Genomic DNA, 19,787 nt, shown 5'->3' with positions numbered 1-19,787 from the left:
CTCACCAACAACCCCCAAAGCAACGTGCCAGCTGTTCTTAATTTGAATGAAGCCATCGATGGCATCTTCCAGCTGGCCACCAGGGTTCTGGAAGATGGTGTTGCCAGCTGGGATGAAATACATTGGCACCAGCAAGGTCCCCAGCACTACAAAACCGAAAAAGCCTGCAGAAAAAAATGCCAGAAGCTATTATTCAGTGCAGGTGAAGTATAAACATGAGAGCATGATGCTTAAGCAGCCTCACCGGGGTAAGCAACCGCTGAACTTGTTTGAAGTCATTGCAGTACAGTCGAACACGGTTATATCGAACCCACATATATAGAGTTTGAGTACACTCTGACCTCGTTATAACAAAGATGAAGGAGAGCCACAATTATTTCGTTATATCAATTATTCCGGTATATCGATTATAACAGTTTGTGGCAATGTATGCTCAGATAGGCGCACACCTATAAGCATGCAAACAAGGAAACCGCCTCGCTGCTCGATGTACCACTACTCGACCCCACCTGCAACAGAAAATAAACACAGTCGAACCTCATTCATTCAAACATGCTCGATTCGAACTTCCGGTGAATTCGAACTCATGCTGAGGTCTCGTCAAAGCTATGTGTATTCCAATGGGCGAAAACGCCCTGTAATTCGAACCGCAAGCACTTGCATCGGTTAATTCGAACATACCGCACTCCGAAAATGCTCTCAGCACCATGCACAATCCCGTGGCCGCACCCTTTAACGCTGCGCGCGAAGAAGGTAATAAAGAAACTGAAAGAAAAGACTCTGGCAGATTGTTAACTTTTCCTCAAATGCCGATCTGCGACGCACGTGTGCCAAGCTTCTCCCTTTTCCGTCTCTGCACCCAGAGTCCCTTCTCCTTTCAAGGCAGCGTGTGTAGAGAGGAAAAAAAATAAGCTATGGCGGAGAGGCCTCTTTTCTCGGTGCAGTGGGGTAGCAGCGCCAGTCGTTTGCGTAGTCTTTAAGGCCTGGAGAGGGAAATCGCTTTGCACAGTTTCTCGATCATGTGACCCACTGAGCGCTTCCTCAATCCTTTCCGCTGGCTGTGCGAGGACGACGGCTCTCTCGGCCACGCACGCGTGATGTGGCTGTAAGGTCGGCGCGGTAGTTTTGAAAGAGCCGCGTCGAACACACTAGTCGATTTTTTGATAAACTATTTGATAGACTAATTTAGTTCGTTAGACCCACTGACCGGTCAATTTTACTTTGTTACAACGAGGTTTAAAATGCGTGGTCCTCAATGAAGCTTTCAAGGGAAATTTCATTTACTTCGTTATATTCATTGTTTCGTTACATCCCATTACATTATAACGAGGTTTGAGTATATCGAACTCGTAAGTTATCGCCTTGAATTTCCTCAGTAAAAGTATAGAAATTCGCACGTTTATATTGAACGGAATTTTCACCTATCTTCAGATATATCGAACGCAGCGCGATGTGAAAGATGAGCTTCGGCAGACGATTTTGTGGTAGCCAGCGAGTCCTAAAATCGAATGTTGACTGCATGCGAACTAAGCAGCATTAGCATTATTTTTTGTTGCTTGTCAGTGAATTCAGGGAAGATGAGGAGAAGGACACTTGCCTTCCCAGCCGACAGCCTGCAGGGGTGCAACCTTGTACTTGGTGACAAATTTTTCCTCAATCACCATCTGGGAAGCTGTGATCACCTGGGCCAGCACTATCAGCAGGTCACCTAAAGGACGGTCAGGGCCAGCGCTTCTGTCAGCCACAACAGATTTCACCTCAGGCTGCCGTTGCATGACGGATGAGACATTATTTCAAGACTACAGTTTTATTACTGCTGTTACATGATACAGCAGAACACCTTTATAAGAGACACTGATATAACATATGATTGGGTATAAGAGACAACAGTGTTCTTGCATAAAAGTAGGGGTTGGTAAGAAAATATAAGAGACAAAGATTGCTCCCCAGCACATGTCTCTTATATAGGGGCGCTACTGTATCGAAAACTGTACTGTTGAACAGTTTACACTTTGTTTTTACCCCTACTTCGTCATATGCCCCATTGACCTATGCTCTTAGCAGAGCCTGTAGGATATAAATATATGGTGCTTGAAGTGTACAAATGCCACTCTAAGACAAAAGCATTGATCTTGAGATGCTGTCTGGTTTTTAAAGTGCGCACTATTGAAAAATCCACCAGGTGATGCAGACCAACGTTTTCAATGTAGTGCCCTAAGTCTAGTAAGCTTTCATGTATATTACATCGTTTTTTAGCATTCATGTACTCACACCTCTGAGAAAGAATATTAGAGGAGGAGGAACTTCCTGGCTGTGGCAGCACATGAGGGCAACATGATAGCGCCGCGGAGAAATGCAGTTTGCGCCGATGCTCTACGGATAATGCTTTTGGCTTGTTGCCAACTTTTACATGCGCGTATATAGATGTGACAAGTAAAAGCGGTTATAGCACCTCATACACTCGAAAAAGTTTCAGATTTCTGTCTGTAACATCAATTGGAAAATATGACAGATATTTCATCTGCAGTTACTAACTCATACCGCCACAATTATAGGCCATACAGTGCTTAAACCAGCAGCTAGTAATGGCCCCTGATCAGACGTTCGCCGCATGCACACACCCCTCAGTCTTCACTGGCACGTTGTGCGCACACATGCATAGGTGGCTCTGGGAGGGAGGGAAAGTCTCCAACAAGCTGCCGCACATCCCTTCGAGATTTGCACTCTAGTGCGCTCAGTGGTTTCATGTTGCGCTGGTGGTGCTGGCTCCTCTGTGTTTGCGTACGGTTTTTGAACCGTGATAACAAAGACTGTTAAAGGGGCCCTGAAACGCTTTTTTGAGTAACCATGAAATTAATTTACTGGAAAAGCGTATTACCTCACAAACTTAGCGCCGTAAAAATTTTAAGAATCCGTCCAGTAGGAGCAAAGTTACAAAGATTTGTCACACGCTGCAATCGCGCTCCCTCTTCTCTGATCCTGACGAAAGCTCTGGAAGCTAAGCAGGCAGAGATGGGAGGGGCCAACAGAAAACGTCACTCGCGCCTTGTGACCTTCAGCACCTTTTATTTTTTTTTCTTCAAATACATGGCTTTTTCAGTGCAATTGTATGCGCACGCGTGAAAAAGTGACGACCTTTCGCGGCAACCTCTGTAACAACCTAGCGTGCCATGTTCAAGTCAGCCAATGGCTGATAGATGGGCTTACTATGAGCAGTTTTTGGGCTTATTACGTGATTTTTCGAGAAAGGAGAAAGGTATTTTAAGCTGAATTTGATTATTTATTGTGAATTCCAGGCCACGTGCGGCGCTATAATATTGATAATATTTGGCTCGCGTGTTGTCGGGAGCCTCTACTACCTATCGGCAGTGTTTTCAGACAATGCTTAAAAAGTGTTGCAGGGCCCCTTTAAGCTGATTTTGAGCAGTCCTTCAGTATGCGACGGAAATATGCCCAACTTCTACAGTGGGCACGCATCTTGCAAGGAGAAGGTACACCCTCAAAGTTTCTAGTGGTCCAATGAGGTTGGAGGCGTTGGCTCGCGCCATACTAAAGAAAGAGAGAGAGCCGACGCCTTGCGACTACCTTTGCAAGAAGCACTCCTAGGACAGTGGTACAGACAGGCGACGCTATTGTGGAGAACTTTGTTTACCACCAAGCTCTCCCCAATAGCACTATTTGTCTGAAAACCAAAACGGCCATTGTTACTACCAGATACCGTGCCTTCAATCTTTCTGTGCCATCTCGATTACTTCTCTGCTTTTACCGCAAAAGCAACAACAGAACAAAGTGGACCTCGTCTGAAGAGCAGAATGCATGCAAGGACAAGTATTAGATACTTCAGTGGCTAAAGGTACGAGCATGCCTTCTGCTTGCAAGGGTGGAGAACGTCTGATTTTCTGTCCTGTAGCCTCCTCTTCTTACAAGTTCAGTGCATTGAACTATATAAAGAAACAAGCACCGGCTACTGTGAGGTTAAAAGGCATAATATGGTGCCACAGCTCATATTATTTGCATCGTTTTCAATTTTCCTGTCACAACGGTGGTTTTTCACTGACACCAGATGCTGACATAGAAATTTCTAGGGAAAAAAAAAAGCTTTTTAATGATATTGCATTAAAATTTGAAGCCAGTGAGAATGCGCAGAAAAACACCTCCTCAGATATGAAGCGCGAACGTCAAATCGCCGCAGAATAGCCTTGAACATACTAGCTTCGTCGAAAAGTACAGAGAGCAGTGCACACGTCGTTTTTCCTTTTCTGCTGGCAGACTATTGAAAGAGTGCTGTTCCAGATTTCGCAATTTTATTGGGACGCCCAAACAAGCACAGTTTCACCTTCTCAAGAGTTCTTGCTCCATGGCTTGCACACTACAAGGAAGTGCATTTGGATACATTGCATTTGAATCAGTGCATTTGGATCAGTGCATTTGGATCAGAGCATTTGTATACATTGGCATATACAAATGCACTGATCTAAGCAGTGCGACCTCCGTAAATCTATTTACACAGATAATGGGAAGTTTGGTTGCTTGTGCCCTGTAGTTCAGGGTGAAGTGCACTAGATGAGTATGTGAAATGTGACTGTTGGAGCAGTGAAATTTCAAAGTGCACAGCATGGGCCACTATGAATGATCCAGTCAGCAATGAACACGCAGAAAACTGCCAGAAACTCATTGCAAACTTGCTCACTGCCTTCACTACTTTTTCTGTAGCAAAATTAGCATTGGAGACAACTCATCTGCACAACTCCCAAGCAAAAAATTTCATTTTCGTCTTAGCTCCCCTTTTGCAGTTGCAGGACTTCCTGCAACTGTTTGAGTCGCACAATAAATTAAGCATTTATTTCAGCAAGGCAAATAAGAAAGCTATCAGTAAACTTAAGTACTATTTATTGGTGTGGTAGCAGGCATGCATTTCAGCTCTCCGAAGTACTGCCAAGAAAAGTTGTCGCTGACAGCCAGCCACTGTGAGGGTACCGACCGGTGATGATGCTGTTGGGGCCCTTGGTCGCATGGCTGTCGGGAAAGAGGATGTCAGACAGACCCACCACGACCAGGCCACACATGACTCCGAGGATGCCAATCCACTCGTACGATCTCAGCCGGCGCCCAAGGAATGCCACTGACAGCAGCCCCGTGAAGATGATCACAGCACCTGCAGACAAAAGCATAAGCTCAGTGGACACTAATTTTCACGCACAAGTCTGGCTGCCATATGGAGAACCATATACCACAGGGAGAACCTGAAGAACTCTGTTCTATCGCTAGACAACATATTGTGCTCCACACTTCACAATCACTGCACAGTTATCGCACAGCAGGTTGTGTGTTTTTCCCACAATAACATACAGTATTTACTCACGTAATCCTCGCACACGCATTATTCTCGCACCCCCCACATCGCCCAAGAAAAAGTAAAATTTTTTTGTCCTCGAGTAATCATCGCACCCCCGAAAACTGCTGCAATAATGTCGTCTGCTCATTCCAGCCATTGATGATGATAGCGCACACCATCTGGCACCATCTCTTAAGCATCAAGCGTACTATTGCACAAAGATTCAATCCAATCTAAGCCAAGCCGAAGTGACCAATGCGTGTTGCAGCGTGTTTTGTACGTTGTGTCGGTAATCTTGGCACTGCATGTTATGAGGAGATACTGAAGCCACATGGCTGCTTTAAGTTGCAAGTGATAGATCATGCGCTAAACAACGACAACAGGGCCGCCGGTAGGCCCTTCGGAGCCTACGAGTTTTGTGTTCGCTACTGGTGACGGCAGCTGAAAGCCACCAAGACACGTTGGGCCTGCTGTGTGCCTAAAACTGGGATTGATGATAAACTTTACTTCTTCACAAGGGAACGGCAGACGATTCTGTTAAATAGCCGTCAGCCCAATACTGACGTCCTACGCTTACCTTTTGAAGGCTCCTGATGCGTGACGAATACTACCGCTACGCCGGCAACACCTACAAGCTTTCCGTACGGTATTCTAATTCTCGACTATTTGCTTCCACTTTTTGTGTCTCAAATAAATCTTGCCTAGTGTTGAACCTCTGCGTTTATTGTTGAGGTAAGTCCTAATAAGTACTCCTTAAAGCTTGCTGTAAGTTGCTAGCGCGAGAATCCCAATTTGCAGCCACTTCGTTTTCTTTTTCGCTCTCTGCGTTTTCGTGGAAAGTTTTTCCTGTGTAATTCTCGCACCCCCAACTTTGCATCGATTTTCTGGCAAAAAAGTGCGAGAATTATGCGAGTAAATACGGTATACAGTGCTGGCCTGGCTGTTTAGTATTTGGAGCAATTTTTAGAGCAGGTTTCCAGCAGGAAAATAGAATTTAGAATCACTTGAAGCAGTATATGTAAAACTTTTTGGTGTATACTGCATATGTGATGCATATGTTAAACTCTTTGGTGCAGGGCCGCAATCAACGGGGCCCAGTAGCATGAAAGAATGCAACATGCCGGCTTCACTGCACTATACAACATGTGCTGCAGTGAAGCATTAGTGGCAAGACAAGCATGGCCCGAAATGCTCGAGAATGACAGGTGTCACAACGTAATTCCAATCAGAAAAGATCATCCTAACAAAAAAACCAGCTGTCTACCAGTTTCGAACAAAGGATAAAGAAAAGCTTGTTGCAATCGAAAATTCTGTTTGCAACTGCCTGCATAGACTGTGCATTCTATCATTGCCAAAACTCACACTGGCTGATGCTTCACTGGCATGAACACTAAGTTAGTCTTCTTCCTTTATCAAGCACTTTGGGCCTTCTGCTTTCTCAAATATTTAGAAAATGGCACGGCAAAATAGAAACACTGAACACTGACCAAAAAAGTTGAAAAAAAAAGTTTGTTTTTAAGATATAAATGAGATAGTGATAGCCTGTCTGTAGTGCATACTTAAACCACTTAGTGCATACTTCTATTATAGCATGCTACTCGAGAAGTTTCGATTGCGAATTACGACAATGTAATTGATAAAATTGACGGTGTCTTGTATTACTGAAGCTTTCACATATGGGTGCATATTGTGTAACGGGTAGCATGGTTCACACCATCGAGCAATTATGCACGTGAAACCTTTTCGAACTTGCTATGCATCCACTACGTTAGTTTGATATGTGGGGTTTAACGTCCCAAAACCACGGTATGATTATGAGAGACGCCGTAGTGAAGGGCTCCGGAAGTTCCAACCAACTGGGGGTTCTTTTACGTGCCCCAAAATCTGAGCACGCAGGCCTACAACATTTCCCCTCCATCGGAAATGCAGCCGCCACAGCCAGGATTCAATCCTGCGACCTGCGGGTCAGCAGTCGAGCACATTAGCCACTAGACCACCGCGGCGGGGCATGCACCTACTACGTGGTCATATGGGAATACACAAGTAAAGTCTTGTGTAATGAGTGGCCGGCTTTAAACCACAAAGTCATTATGGTAATCTACGGTTCTGACGCCTCATGGCAATGTACGCTTGTACCAGGCTACACTGAAACCTCATTACAACGAAGTTGCATCATAGAGCTTATTCCCAACACTCCCTGTTGCAAGACTATTTTTCATTCACTTCATTAAAACCGATATTCTGTTATATTCATCTTCAATATATCGAGGTTATTGTGTTTATTACCACGATAATACATGTTATATTGTGAAGCCTGTATCAGAATGCATGTGTTTGTAAAGCATAAACGTTACTTTCACTGAATTTCCAAGCAGACGTGTAGCTGTGTGGTAGAACACTTGCTTGCCACGCAAACAGTCCGAGTTCAATCCTCCCTCAAGCTGAGAAGTTTTTATTATTTTATGTGCATCTTTTTATATGTTTCGCTCACAACCAACGATACCGACGCCGAAATTTCTGCAAAATGAGCTACAAAAACATTTTAAGTTCCCCACGAAGCCTTGTTTACCAAGTTGGCAGGCCGAAGCTTTCAGCTTTGGATTCGTGTCAATAATCACTTTAGGCATTTTGCATTTGCAATTAATGAATTTTGCCTCAGATTTTGTCATTTTGGTATGAGTATGCACTTTCCACAAGCGCCCCGCCGCCAACGAATCTCGAAGTGGTGGCGGCGCACTTGTGATCCCGGTGACAACCGGCGAGAGCGAGCGCTTATTACGCGCAGGTGAGCGCGAAGAGGGCAGGCAGGCCTACACCCCACGAGCCGTCGTTCCTGCCATTTTTGCTGCCATGGGTGCATGCGTGGATGTGCCTTCACCCTATAAACCAAAAAAAAAAAAAAAACTACTTTTGCATTGGCAGTGCTACACCTTTAGATAGCGTCACATATGTGGGGCCGTGCTGCATATAGAGGGCGCTTTACCATTCTTTTCCCATGGTATCCGTGTCATCCGCTCATCGTTTGAAGCAATGCATGCGTGCATGGTTTTGCATGCGTGCACGGATGGTGTGGCCCCCAATGAAGTTCATTGCCTTTTTTTTTTCTTTCCATTGTTTTTTTTTTATGCGGACAACCATGTCGTCACCACCGAAGGGATGTAAGGTTAGGCGCGCTGATGGAAACCCTCCGAGATAACACCGACAACAACCGATCTTTGAAAGTCCATTCCTCACGCGTTTCCGTTTGCGCCGCAAGTTCGAGGAACCGTAGCCTTTGCAATTAGCCCATTAGTTCAGGCAACAACACGACAGCACGTTGGATGCAATGAACTGAAGACAAAAGCAACAAATTGTTATGTTATACAGTTAAACCTAGATATAACTAAATTGATAAATTCCCCAAAAAATTTGTCATGAGGATTTCGTTATATGCAGGTTTGGTATGAAAATTCACAAAATAAATGCACGAAATAAACAAAAAGAGAACTGAAGGCAGAGCTAGTCCAAAACACTCATTTTACAGTAAAAAACTGCATTTTTATTGCAATAAAATTATATGGACGCTCTCGGTGGGTTTTTGCCGTCGCCGCCATGTTACTTAACAAGTACAAATTGATAACCCGCCCCAAGCATCTTAACTTTCACAAGCGGGTAAAAGCGCGCGAGCACTGCTGAAGTAGAGATCAAATGAGTCGGCCCATCTCTATCGCCTGGAAAGTGCGTAAGATAACATCTTTCGCGTGTTAGAACTGCCGTCAAATGTTCAAACAGAAAATAAACCACCCGTCTTAAACGAGCATGAAACAATGTGGGGAGGGGGGAGGGGAATCGTTCGAGTAGTATTAATGAACTTGGATTTCAAGGGTGCTTGCGATCGCTGGCGTGCTTGCGATCTCTGCGAGTATGAGTGCGGTTTCAACGCGAAAGGACTGTGTGAAAAGAGCACGTCTCCTTGGAGCGGTTGTATTTGCTCACACCAGTGTTTTGTAGAAGTTATGCGATATCGGATTCAAAAGAGTTGGCTGCCAGCCTTACTTCTTATAACATTAAAATTTTTTGCTATCGCGATCATTGCATTCCTATCAACCCGCTGTCATATTGTTGCCAGAACTAATCGGCTAATCGTGAAAGCTACCAGCCTGCGAACTCGCGGCGCAAGACAGAAGCCCGCGACGAGTCGACCTCCGAATATCCGCCGTCACCGTGGTCTCGGAGAGTTTCCATCAGCGCCTAATCTGATATCCCCGCGGAGTTGACGTCACAGTTGTCCAAAATTAACAAAAGTCGCAGTTTCACCGCAAGGGCAAAACAATGCGATAGCAACAAGTTGGAATTAATGCCGAGAACGGGAAGCAGATTGAAACGGGCCACGCGCAGTTCACGCACAAGTGATGCATGAAAACATACTGCGAACAAACAACGTTTACCGCTCGACACTTAACGCGCTGTTTAAACAAAAACGAGGCATGAAACGTAATAACAGGTACAGATGCCCCAGTTGTTACTTTTGTATGTTTGAAAAGCGCACTCTTTTCACAAACGGCACCTGTGCGCCCGGCAACTAAACGCAATCGTTCCGGTCAAGGTCTCAGGCGCGTGATTCTCTTCACCGAAGGAGAAGGATAAGCACGCGAGCACAAGCATCTAATCCCCCCCCCCCCCATTCGCGGGGCAGAGTACAGGTGAGAGATAAGCACGCGTCTGCGCATCATGATGAACTGAGCAATAAGTGTTCTGTGACTGGGCACCATGCGCGGGCGGCTTTTTTTTTTTTTGAGCTGAAGTTTTTTTTTTCCAAGTTTGATGTGAATGGCAGCGGCGACGGCAAAAAACCAGCCAAGACTGTCTATATAATTTCTATCGCAATAATAAAAAAAAGCAACGCTGAATGTCGTCGGGGGTCGCACCATGTGCTCGCAGTAAAACTATGCACGCGCGCACGGCGTCGAAAACGAAGAGCGGACAACACGAACACCGTGGAAAACTATGGGCAAAGCGCCCTCCATGTGCAACATGGCCCCGCATATGAGACGCTGACTAAAAGCGTGGCACTACCAACGCGCAAGAATACTTTTTTTTATTTTGGTTTGGAGTGGGGGGGGGGGGGGGGCACACATCGGCGCACACCAGCTCGTGGGGTGCAGGCTCACCTCACGCTTACCCACCCGCGCCCAATAACGAATGATCGCTCTCGCCTGGTGCGCCATGTGCGCCTCCGCTGCTTTGCGCTTCGTCAGCGGCGGGGAAGTTACACGCATGCTCGTGCCAAAACGCGGAGTAAAAAAAATCCTAGATTGTTCGTGGAGAAAATTCGTAATATCAGGGTGGTCTCCTACTGTTACTTTATTACATAGAGGTCCCTGATACATGTGCTTCTATGGAGCAACAGCGGGAAATAGAAAAACTTCGTTATATCGAGGAATTCGTTATATGGAGGTTCGTTATAAGCAGGTTTAACTGTACAAAGTAATGCTGGCAGCCACCTCTAAAAACGCTAGTGTGAGCAAATACGAACCCTCCAGGGAGAAGTCCCCTATTTACGTAATTTCTTCGCATTGAAAGCGCACTGATGTTTGCAGAGATAGCAGGCATGCCAGCGATTGCAACCGCCCTTAAAATCAGAGTTCATTGTTGCTACTCGAGTGACATTCCCGCCGCATTTCTTCATGTTCGGTTCAGACAGGTGGTTTCTTTTCTGTATGAGGATTCGACCGCAGTTCTAACATGCCGGTGATGTTACCTTAGGCGCCTTTCAGGCGATAGAGATGGGCCAGCTCATTTGATCTGAGGTTCAGCAGTGCTTGCGTGCTTTTACTCGCTCGTGAAAGTTATGACGCGCGGGGGCATGTTATCTTAGACTTGTTACAGAACATGGCCGCGACGGTAAACACCCGCCGAGAGTGTCCAAATAGCTATCAGATTATTAACGCAGTTTTTTACCCCTAAATAATTGTTTTGGGTTAGCTTTGCCTTCAGCCTCCTTTTGCTTAATATGCGCATTTATTTTCCCAACTCTTGTACAAAACCTGCATATAACGAAATCTTCCTTATAACAAATTTTTACAAGAATTTATCAATTTTGGTATATCCAGGTTTAACTATCATCGCCGAAGTTTTGGATAGGGAAGTGCTGAAAAGGACCCAAGTGATTCAGATGAGCGTCCACGCCACACAATGATGACGAAGGCTGTGCATGCATTGCACGTTTTAGAATACAGTGGTTTTCTCAAACAGTGTGCACAGACTAAGCTACCTGCAGGAACTTCAAAAATTGTGACTTCTTCGCACATTATCTCCGGGAAAATAAAAAAAGCACGATCACAGTTTTTTAAGAAATAAAAGTCTGGTGGTGCAGGAAACATTTTTTAAGTGCTTTCTTTGTACTCGTGATAATTTGTACCCTCAGTTCATTCAGACATTCTTTCTAGCCCTGTGAAGTACAAATTAACAGTGTTTTACTGTATATCATCTGCACAATATGAACAGCGAACACAGCTTGGAAGGTGTCTTACATGAAATCAGGAGATAGCGCGCATGGTCGAGCACCACCCCTTCAAAAGTGACCCATGGTGACCCTCCTACTTCTTTCACATCGCCCCACTGCAGTCAATAGAAGTTATGATGTTATAGCTGATGTTTTCGTTTGGCCGCACTTGCTCTAGAAGACTACTATGCAGCGGCTGCTCACGAGTCCATGGCCGCGGCGCACGCATCAAATGTTTTGAGCTTTGTGACACTGCTGTCCCGTTTCTTGTTCAAACGGACTACTTGACGCATACTGTGCGGAAGTGCGTGACAGTTACGTGTGCTGACGTGGTTGGGCGTTGCACACACTAGGTGGTGATAGTTGGACACAGTGGCTTTTTGGAGCTCTCAAATCGAAACAGACTGGTCAGTATTGAGGAGCCTATAATTCATTATCTACCGGGTGCAGCAGCAAACGATATGCCATGTTATAACTAGCAGGCCCCCAGCAACACGGAGGCCAACACTTTTGTGTCAGTGCCCTTTAACCGTCTCTCTAGTTTGTATTATCAAGGATTGTAGACATTGACACTTCATCCAGTTTTTTTCCCAGGCGACAAGTGAGGCTTTGTTCCAGTTGAACTCTGGATGTATTATTTCTACATGGTGACGATATATGGGTCTTAACGGCACAAAGGGCTATGCTTGGCCGAGGGGCGCCACGAACAATAATGATAGAAATACAATGGTCCCTTATTTAAGGTGACATATACAGGATATGAACTATTACACTGTTACGCGGCTTTAAAGGAGCCTAAGATTCTGTGACTTTAGGCAGGCTGAAACATAACTTTTAAAGGGGCCCTGAAATGCTTTTTCAATTAACCACAGCATGAATTCACTGGAAAAGCTTATTGCCTCACGAATTCAACGCCACAAAAATTTTAAGAATCTGTCCAGTGCAAGTGGAGTTACAAAGGTTTGTCGCATGCTGCAATTGCATTTTATCTTCTCTCGTCTCGACGAAAGCGCTGGAAGCTAAGCAGGGAGGGATGGCAGGGCCACAGAAAAATGTCACACGCACCTCATGGCCTTGAGCAATTTCTTTTATTTTCTTTGAATGCGCCACTTTTTCGGTGTGATCGCGTGCGCACGCGTGGACAAGTCATGGCTTTTCGCGGCGATCTCTGTAACAAGCGAGCATGCCATTTTCAAATCAGTCAATGGTTGATAGATGGGTAATTCACGTGTGATTTTTGGGCATATTCAACCATTTGTCAAGAGAAGAGAAAGCAAGTTTTAGCTGACTGATAATTTATTGTGAATTCCAGGCCGCGTGCTGTGCTATAATATTTGGCACACGTGTTGTCGAGAGCCTTTACTACCGATCGGCAGTGTTTTCCGACCATGCTCAAAAAGTGTTGCAGGGCCTCTTTAAAATCATGAGAGTGACGTGAAATGTGTTTATCAGAAATAAAAGGAAGTGTTCGTAGTAATAAAACTAGAGTGGGGAGATAAATTATTTCTACATGGTCGGCGAGGACACTGGACAAGACTTTTCTCGTATCATTTACATGCTCCTTTAAGCATTGAAGATTCACACTTTTACCCACATAGACATTATTGCTGTCGCACGTGGTATCCTGCATACAGTTAAGCCTGCTTATAAAGAACCTCTATATAACGAATTCCTTCATGTAATGATGCTTTTTATTTCCCGTTATTACTCCTCAGAAGCACACGTATTTGCGACCTCTGTGTAACAAAGTATGACAGCAGGATCCTTCCTTGATATGAAGAATTTTCACCACAAACAATAAAAAAAATTCGCCTTAGATTCTGTCATTTTGACACAAGTATGAATCTCTCGCGGTGGCCCCGCGCCAACAAAGTGCAAAACGGCAGCGGCGCGGTCGTGGCTCTGGCGACTCCCAGGCACGAGCGAGTGCTCCTTTTTGCACGCAGATATGCGGGAGGTGCGCCTCAAAAGCCAGCGTTTGCACCGTTCTTGCTGCAGCGGGTGCATGCGCAAAGGTGCCCACCCTCCAAACAAAATACAAACAAACAGGAAACTACCTCTGGCAGTGCCACGCGTTTAGTTAGCACCGCATATGTGAGGCCGTGCTGCATATGGAGGGCGCTTTAGCAAATAGTTTTCCGAGGTACACGTGTGGTTCGCTCTTCGTTTTCAATGCCGTGCGTGCATGGTTTACGCACATGGTGTGGCCCCAAGAACATTCAGCATTGCCTTTTTTTTTGTCAATACTGAGGGAATGTCGCGCTGAGGATTTCAGAGGCCACACTGACATCGGCAGATCTTTGGAGATCGACTCGTCATGCGTTTCTGTCTTGCGCCGCCCGAGTTCGCGGGACCATAGCCTTCGCAATTAGCTGATTAGCTTGGGCAACAACGCGATGGCGCATTGAATGCAATGCAATGAATGTTATACAAAGTAAGGCTGGCAGCCAACTCTTTTGGATCCGATATCACGGAACTCCTACAAAACGCTGGTGTAAGCGAATACGGCCACTCCATAGAGAAGTGCTTTTTTCACAGAGTCTCTTCATGTTGAAAACGCACTGATGTTTACAGAGATAGCACGCACGCCAGCGATCGCAACCGCACCCTTGAATAAAAAGTTCATCATTGCTGCATTAAGATATATTGATTGCAGTCAGATATGTAAAGAGACTAAAAAAATATGCTTGTCTATGTGGAAATGTCAGTTCCTCCACTAGCTTCAGACTATCGAGGACATGTCAAACTTTCAACAAAGACATTCACTTGTGGCAATGCAGAGAGTTTGGTCAGGCTAAATAATAGAGCTGTGTGAATGGCAAAAATTTAGGTGCGTAATAATATCGAATACTAAACTTTGAATGCAAAAGGAATAGAATATTTTTACAAACATTTCTCAAATACTTTAAAGTGAAATTACACAAAAAAAAAAGGTTGGAGAGGATTCCTTTTTAGGAGAGAGCAACATGAAAGCGATGTATCTGGCTAGGTTTATGGAGCACTGAAGAGGAATTATTTAATCAGGAATGGGGCAATGAAGAGGCCAAATCGTACTTATTTACACGATTCATTACAACCAAAGTAATGCCGACAACACTTCGCATGTCTAAGGCCGAGATGACATTTCCTGAGCTTCTGCTCCTCTTTCAACTTCAGTGGAAGGCCAACTAGTGTGGCAGATGACGCAGTGGTCCCTTTTAGTCCAGAGTTCCTAATCTGCCCCACAGACAAATATTGATGAATATCTAAAACTTTGAATGTTGAATATCTTTGGCATCTAATTTTTAAGACTTTCTTCCAAAATTTTGGTTCATAACTGTATTAACTGAGCTATCACCTCTGCCCCGTTTATCATCTCCATGTTGAAACCAGCATAAATACATTCCTGACCATAGCAATCTAAAAAATGACTTCACTGCAATACAAGTGTGTCATGAGGTGAAGCACATTAAATATTTGAAGGGGCGATTGGCAAGAAAACGACGATATTTGTGTTCGAGAAGTTCAAATGTTTCAGGGCGAGTTGAATAAAATAAGAAACAGTATACCAAAAATATTCACAAGTTCGGTATATTTGCACACACCTACCGAGTATAACAAAACGCACACAGCTGAAATGGAGCAGCGAAAAAGCTGCCATTTCAAAAAGCCTCGGTGTGTGTCACAAACGAGCACCCAAGAAAGCGCGTGCCTCTGATTTCTAATGGCTGCGCGAATACCATGTGCCGATCAGATGCAACAGAAGCAGACACCACACACAAAAAAAAAAAGCATCACATGAGCGACGTCTTTTGGACTGAATACGTTTGACCAACATTCCAGCCTACAAGTTTTCTCGGATAGTTAATGCATGAGATTGCAGTGTAGTGAGAGTAGGTGTTTGTGCCCGTTGCTTTCAACATATCGAAGTACCTTTTAAGTTGAACTGCATTTGATAACTATCGAGTGTGCACCTTTGGGCATTTGTACTGCCTATCAAAATAAATATTTTGGTTTTGTTGTCAAATCTCGGCTCTGACTGTCTTTGCACCAGCACCAAAGAGACCAAATCTAAATTGTCCGTGCTTTTGTATTGCGTTTCGGGGGCCGATACATCAGCCCTTGGAATCCACCCAGTGATTGCCTCCCTATTAATGGGATTAGTGACACTTTATGGTGCCAGATCAAAGAACATATCTGGGCTGCTTCGATGCCATTTGCATAAGAGGAATGAAAAAATTTTATGCAGCTGGTGGAAGCTGTATTCGAATGGGCAAAATGACACTATTGGAAAATTTGGACTACACGGTATATGATTAAAACGCTAGTTATTGGCCTGCCTCTACTAGCACAGATGAATCATTTGGTCACCAGCTGCAATAAAGAGGACCCTTGCTTGGCAAGTCTGTTCTAATTTTGTGATCTACTCATTTTCGACTGTCGTGCTGATGGGTAAAATTATCTACCTTCTAGTGCTGGTAAGGTGCTCAATATTTATCTCTCATTTACATACAAAAGAAACAACGAAAAGGCAAAGACTGAATCAACCTTCCTTTACACAATGCCTTTTGTGGAAGAGGGCAGCGATTTGGGCTTGTTGGTGTGGTGGCATGATAACTGATGGTTATGGTAGCGCAAGCTAAGGATACGAACGAAAGAACGCACATTAGTTCTGCGGTGTCTTGAATGTGCCCCCTTTTGTTCGTGTGCTTAGTCTGTGCTGCTATCAATTGTCTTGTGTCAAAGTAGGCACGGTACCTTGAATCTACTACAGTAGAATCTCAATGATAAGAATTCGAAGGCAGCTCGCAAAATATTCGTATCATCCTGGATGCGTACGAACCAAAAACAAGTTAAAACTGACCATAAACATGAGCAAAAACTTTATTGGGGTCAACTACTTCTAACTGAAAAGAAGTCCATGACATTTTTTTGAACTTTCCTGCTTTGACCACCTCTCAATAAAGTGCTGCAGGTTCCTCACTCATGCTGCTGGTGCTATAAGGCGCGTTCACACTTGGCATCAAAGAGAGTGAAAGCAGTAGAACTTATTGAAAATTCCCTTGCTTCACTGCTTAAGCGGCCGGAAAAGCACGCCGCAAAATGGACACGAACAAAATCCGTCGTAGAGAATTCACACCGGAAAGTTCAAGTGAAAACTGCAGAGCGGCCGCAATACTAGGTCCAGCCTATCAAAAATGTTCGCATTCGTTTTGCCCCTTGCATACATGCGACCACTGCCACCCTCGTTGCTTGAGAATTTATTCCCGAGCGTCAAAATCTGTACCGAGTTCAAGTCATGCATGCAAAAACTGAAAAGAAAAAATTTACACCTTTACAAACACTGTTTTGGGAGATAGATCAGAAGAAATGACAAGCGGATGCACCAGCAGCAGTAGCAGTGTGAAATTAGGACAGGTTAAGGCATACTGACTGCTGCTGCACCTTCTCCTTCCGTTGTTCCTTCCGGTGATCATAATTCAAACGAGACTTTCCAAGAATACGTCTTTTACAAGGTTATGAGCTTTGTCGTGCTACCTGGGTAGTTTGGGATTGCGCCGACATGAGCCACTGCCGACAGCTTTGCCGCCATTTTGAATGTACAGCTGGTTGTTTACATTACGTGGTTTGAGAGCTAGCGCAGCCGGTGTAGGCAAAGCCAAAGCAGAAAGGCGATCCGCTATCGCGTGGGGGCAAAATTGGTTTCGGACCGATGTTTTCTGTCACAGAACGAGCGCTAAAAACGGGCGCGCCGCCAAATTCTTGCGATAACGCGCCCAGAGAGACGCGGCGAGGTCAACAAAAAAAAAAAAGAAAAGAGAAAACAAGCATCCAAGGCTCCCCGGGCGCGCGACGCCTCTCCTCTCGGAAGCGTGGCTTCGCCGATGAACCTCCTCACCCCACAGCGGCGGCCGGGCAAGCGCTAGAAATTTCCAGAAGGAAAGGGGCGTGTATGCCGAGTTGAGTCATCTGTCGGGGACGGCCCCCGTACAGTCTCGCGCCTCTCCCCAGCCTCCACTGCGCATCGCGCCGACGAAATGAGGAGAACTTTCTGGAATGTCGTGCGGAAGGTATTTAATCGAGCAGCGGAGATGAGAGAAGAGGAGAAGACGGAAGTTGGCGCCAGAGTGCTTAGGGATTCCGCCGTGTAGTCGGCGAATGTTTTGTCCGTAGGGACGAAGCAGGAGATGAAGAGGATTTCTACCTGAGGGGTGAAGGCTCGAGCTACCGGCAAGAGAGTGTGTTTACCGCTATCGAGCGAAGACACGTGGCGACAGCTGCGTGTGGGAAGCCGACGTGTTCGGGCGAAGAAGTTTGGAGCTTGGAGAGTGGCCAATTGAAGACGCGAGGTTTCCTGGGAGAGAAACTTCGAGGGCTGCGGAACGACAACAACGCTGGACTTTGAGTGAGTGATTCTCGGAAGAGTATCATCCAGACTTTGGTTCCAAGAACTTTGGACTGAATAGGTTTTCTATCTCTTTAGTCTTTAAGTGTCTTGGTTGTTCAATGCATGCGACTGCATTGTAGTGCGTATTGTTGTCTGTGTCCGTTGTTTTGAGTGTGGCTGATTGTACTGTGTAGTCCGTTGTTTGATTGGTGACGTATTGTATGTAACTATTGTGGAGTGTGCATTCTTGTGTATTGGTTTCGATCTGCCATTTCTGAGAATATAATATTTGTTTTGTTTATCAACTTTCGGCTCTGACTTGTTCTTTGGGCCACAGCCGGCGTCCGCTGGCGCGCCAAAAAGGACCCTTTCTAAATTGTCCACGCTTTCGTGGTGCGGTTCGGAGGGCCAATACGTCGGCCCTTGGAATTAGCCCGGCGATCGCCTCCCTAATTAACGGGACCTGTGTGACAATTAATCTGGCGTCCGCGACAGGACCTTTTGGTGCACAGTGTGTCCAAAGTAGTGAGAAAGAGCCTCCAGTTGTTGATAGTGCTATCAGAACGATTTTGTGTGTTGTTCAGTGTTCTCATTAACGAGTGCAGGGGAGTGTTCCGATAGACTGATTTAGGCAGATACTTTTTGCACGCGGCAAGGTTTTATTTGCGAGTTGAGAGACACAATGGATCTCGAAAAGTTAGTTGCGCTTGGTGAGAAGATGGGTCTTTCCGGCGCCGAACTACGGAAAGGGGTAAGCCAGAAGGAGAAAGAGGCGGTGGAACGAGAGAGGTTGGCAGCTGAGAGAGCCAAGGAAGAAAAAGCGGCTGAGTTGGAACGAGAGAGGTTGGCGGTCGAAAGAGCCAAAGCGGAAAAAGAAGCTGAGTTGGAGAGAGAAAGACTGGCAGCAGAGAGGGCTAAAGAAGAAAGAGAGGAAAGAGAACGGCAGCGACAGCACGAGATAGAACTCGAGCGGCTCCGTTTGCAACAGCGAAGCGAAACTCTCGTCCAAGCTAGAGTTGAAAGCAGCGAACAGGAAGATCATGGCTTCCGCTTGAACCCAAGCAAGCTGCTCGTGGCGTTTGATGAAAGGAAGGACGACCTTGACGCGTACCTTCACCGATTCGAGACGATTGCGAGGAGCCAGAATTGGCCGGAACATCAATGGGCAACTGCTTTGAGTACTTGCTTGAGTGGTGAAGCGCTCAGTGTGTACGGTAGGCTGACGCCGACCGATGCAGCCAACTATGCAAAGGTGAAAGCTGCTTTGCTGAAGCGATTTAGATTTACCGTGGAAGGATTCCGGGACAGATTTCGGACAGGAAAGCCAGCTGATGGTGAGACGGCTACGCAGTATGCCGCCCGACTTTGCCATTATTTCGACAGATGGATTGAACTTTCAGGGACAGCGCAGGAGTACGATGAACTTAGAGAGCTCCTAATTAGAGAACAATTTCTTACTAGTTGCCACCCAAGCCTGTCGCTGTACTTGAAAGAGAGGAAGGCTGACTCACTTGAAGACATGCTTGAATTGGCTGATCAATTCCTGGAAGCGCAAGGTGGAACTAATTTGGCCAAGATCAAGAAGGATTGTCCCGATGATT

The 19,787-nt window shown here is 45.4% G+C and overlaps 1 protein-coding gene across 2 annotated transcripts in view; it reads right to left on the bottom strand.

The window, feature by feature from the left end:
- The window catches only part of Tango9 (transport and golgi organization 9), a 60,081-nt gene that overhangs the window by 14,234 nt on the left and 26,060 nt on the right, over positions 1–19,787 (bottom strand). For both annotated transcript variants that reach the window (XM_075890879.1, XM_037420149.2), the window contains 3 exons: positions 4,982–5,155; positions 1,598–1,708; positions 6–164 (listed from right to left, as the gene is read on the bottom strand). In XM_075890879.1, coding sequence (XP_075746994.1) covers positions 6–164; positions 1,598–1,708; positions 4,982–5,155 — 444 coding nt within the window. The remainder of the gene's footprint in view (positions 1–5; positions 165–1,597; positions 1,709–4,981; positions 5,156–19,787) is intronic.

The sequence above is a fragment of the Rhipicephalus microplus genome, chromosome 3 (assembly GCF_043290135.1).
Source record: "Rhipicephalus microplus isolate Deutch F79 chromosome 3, USDA_Rmic, whole genome shotgun sequence".
In the NCBI taxonomy this organism is placed as follows: Eukaryota; Metazoa; Arthropoda; class Arachnida; order Ixodida; family Ixodidae; genus Rhipicephalus; species Rhipicephalus microplus.
This window is presented reverse-complemented; position numbering and strand designations above follow the sequence as displayed.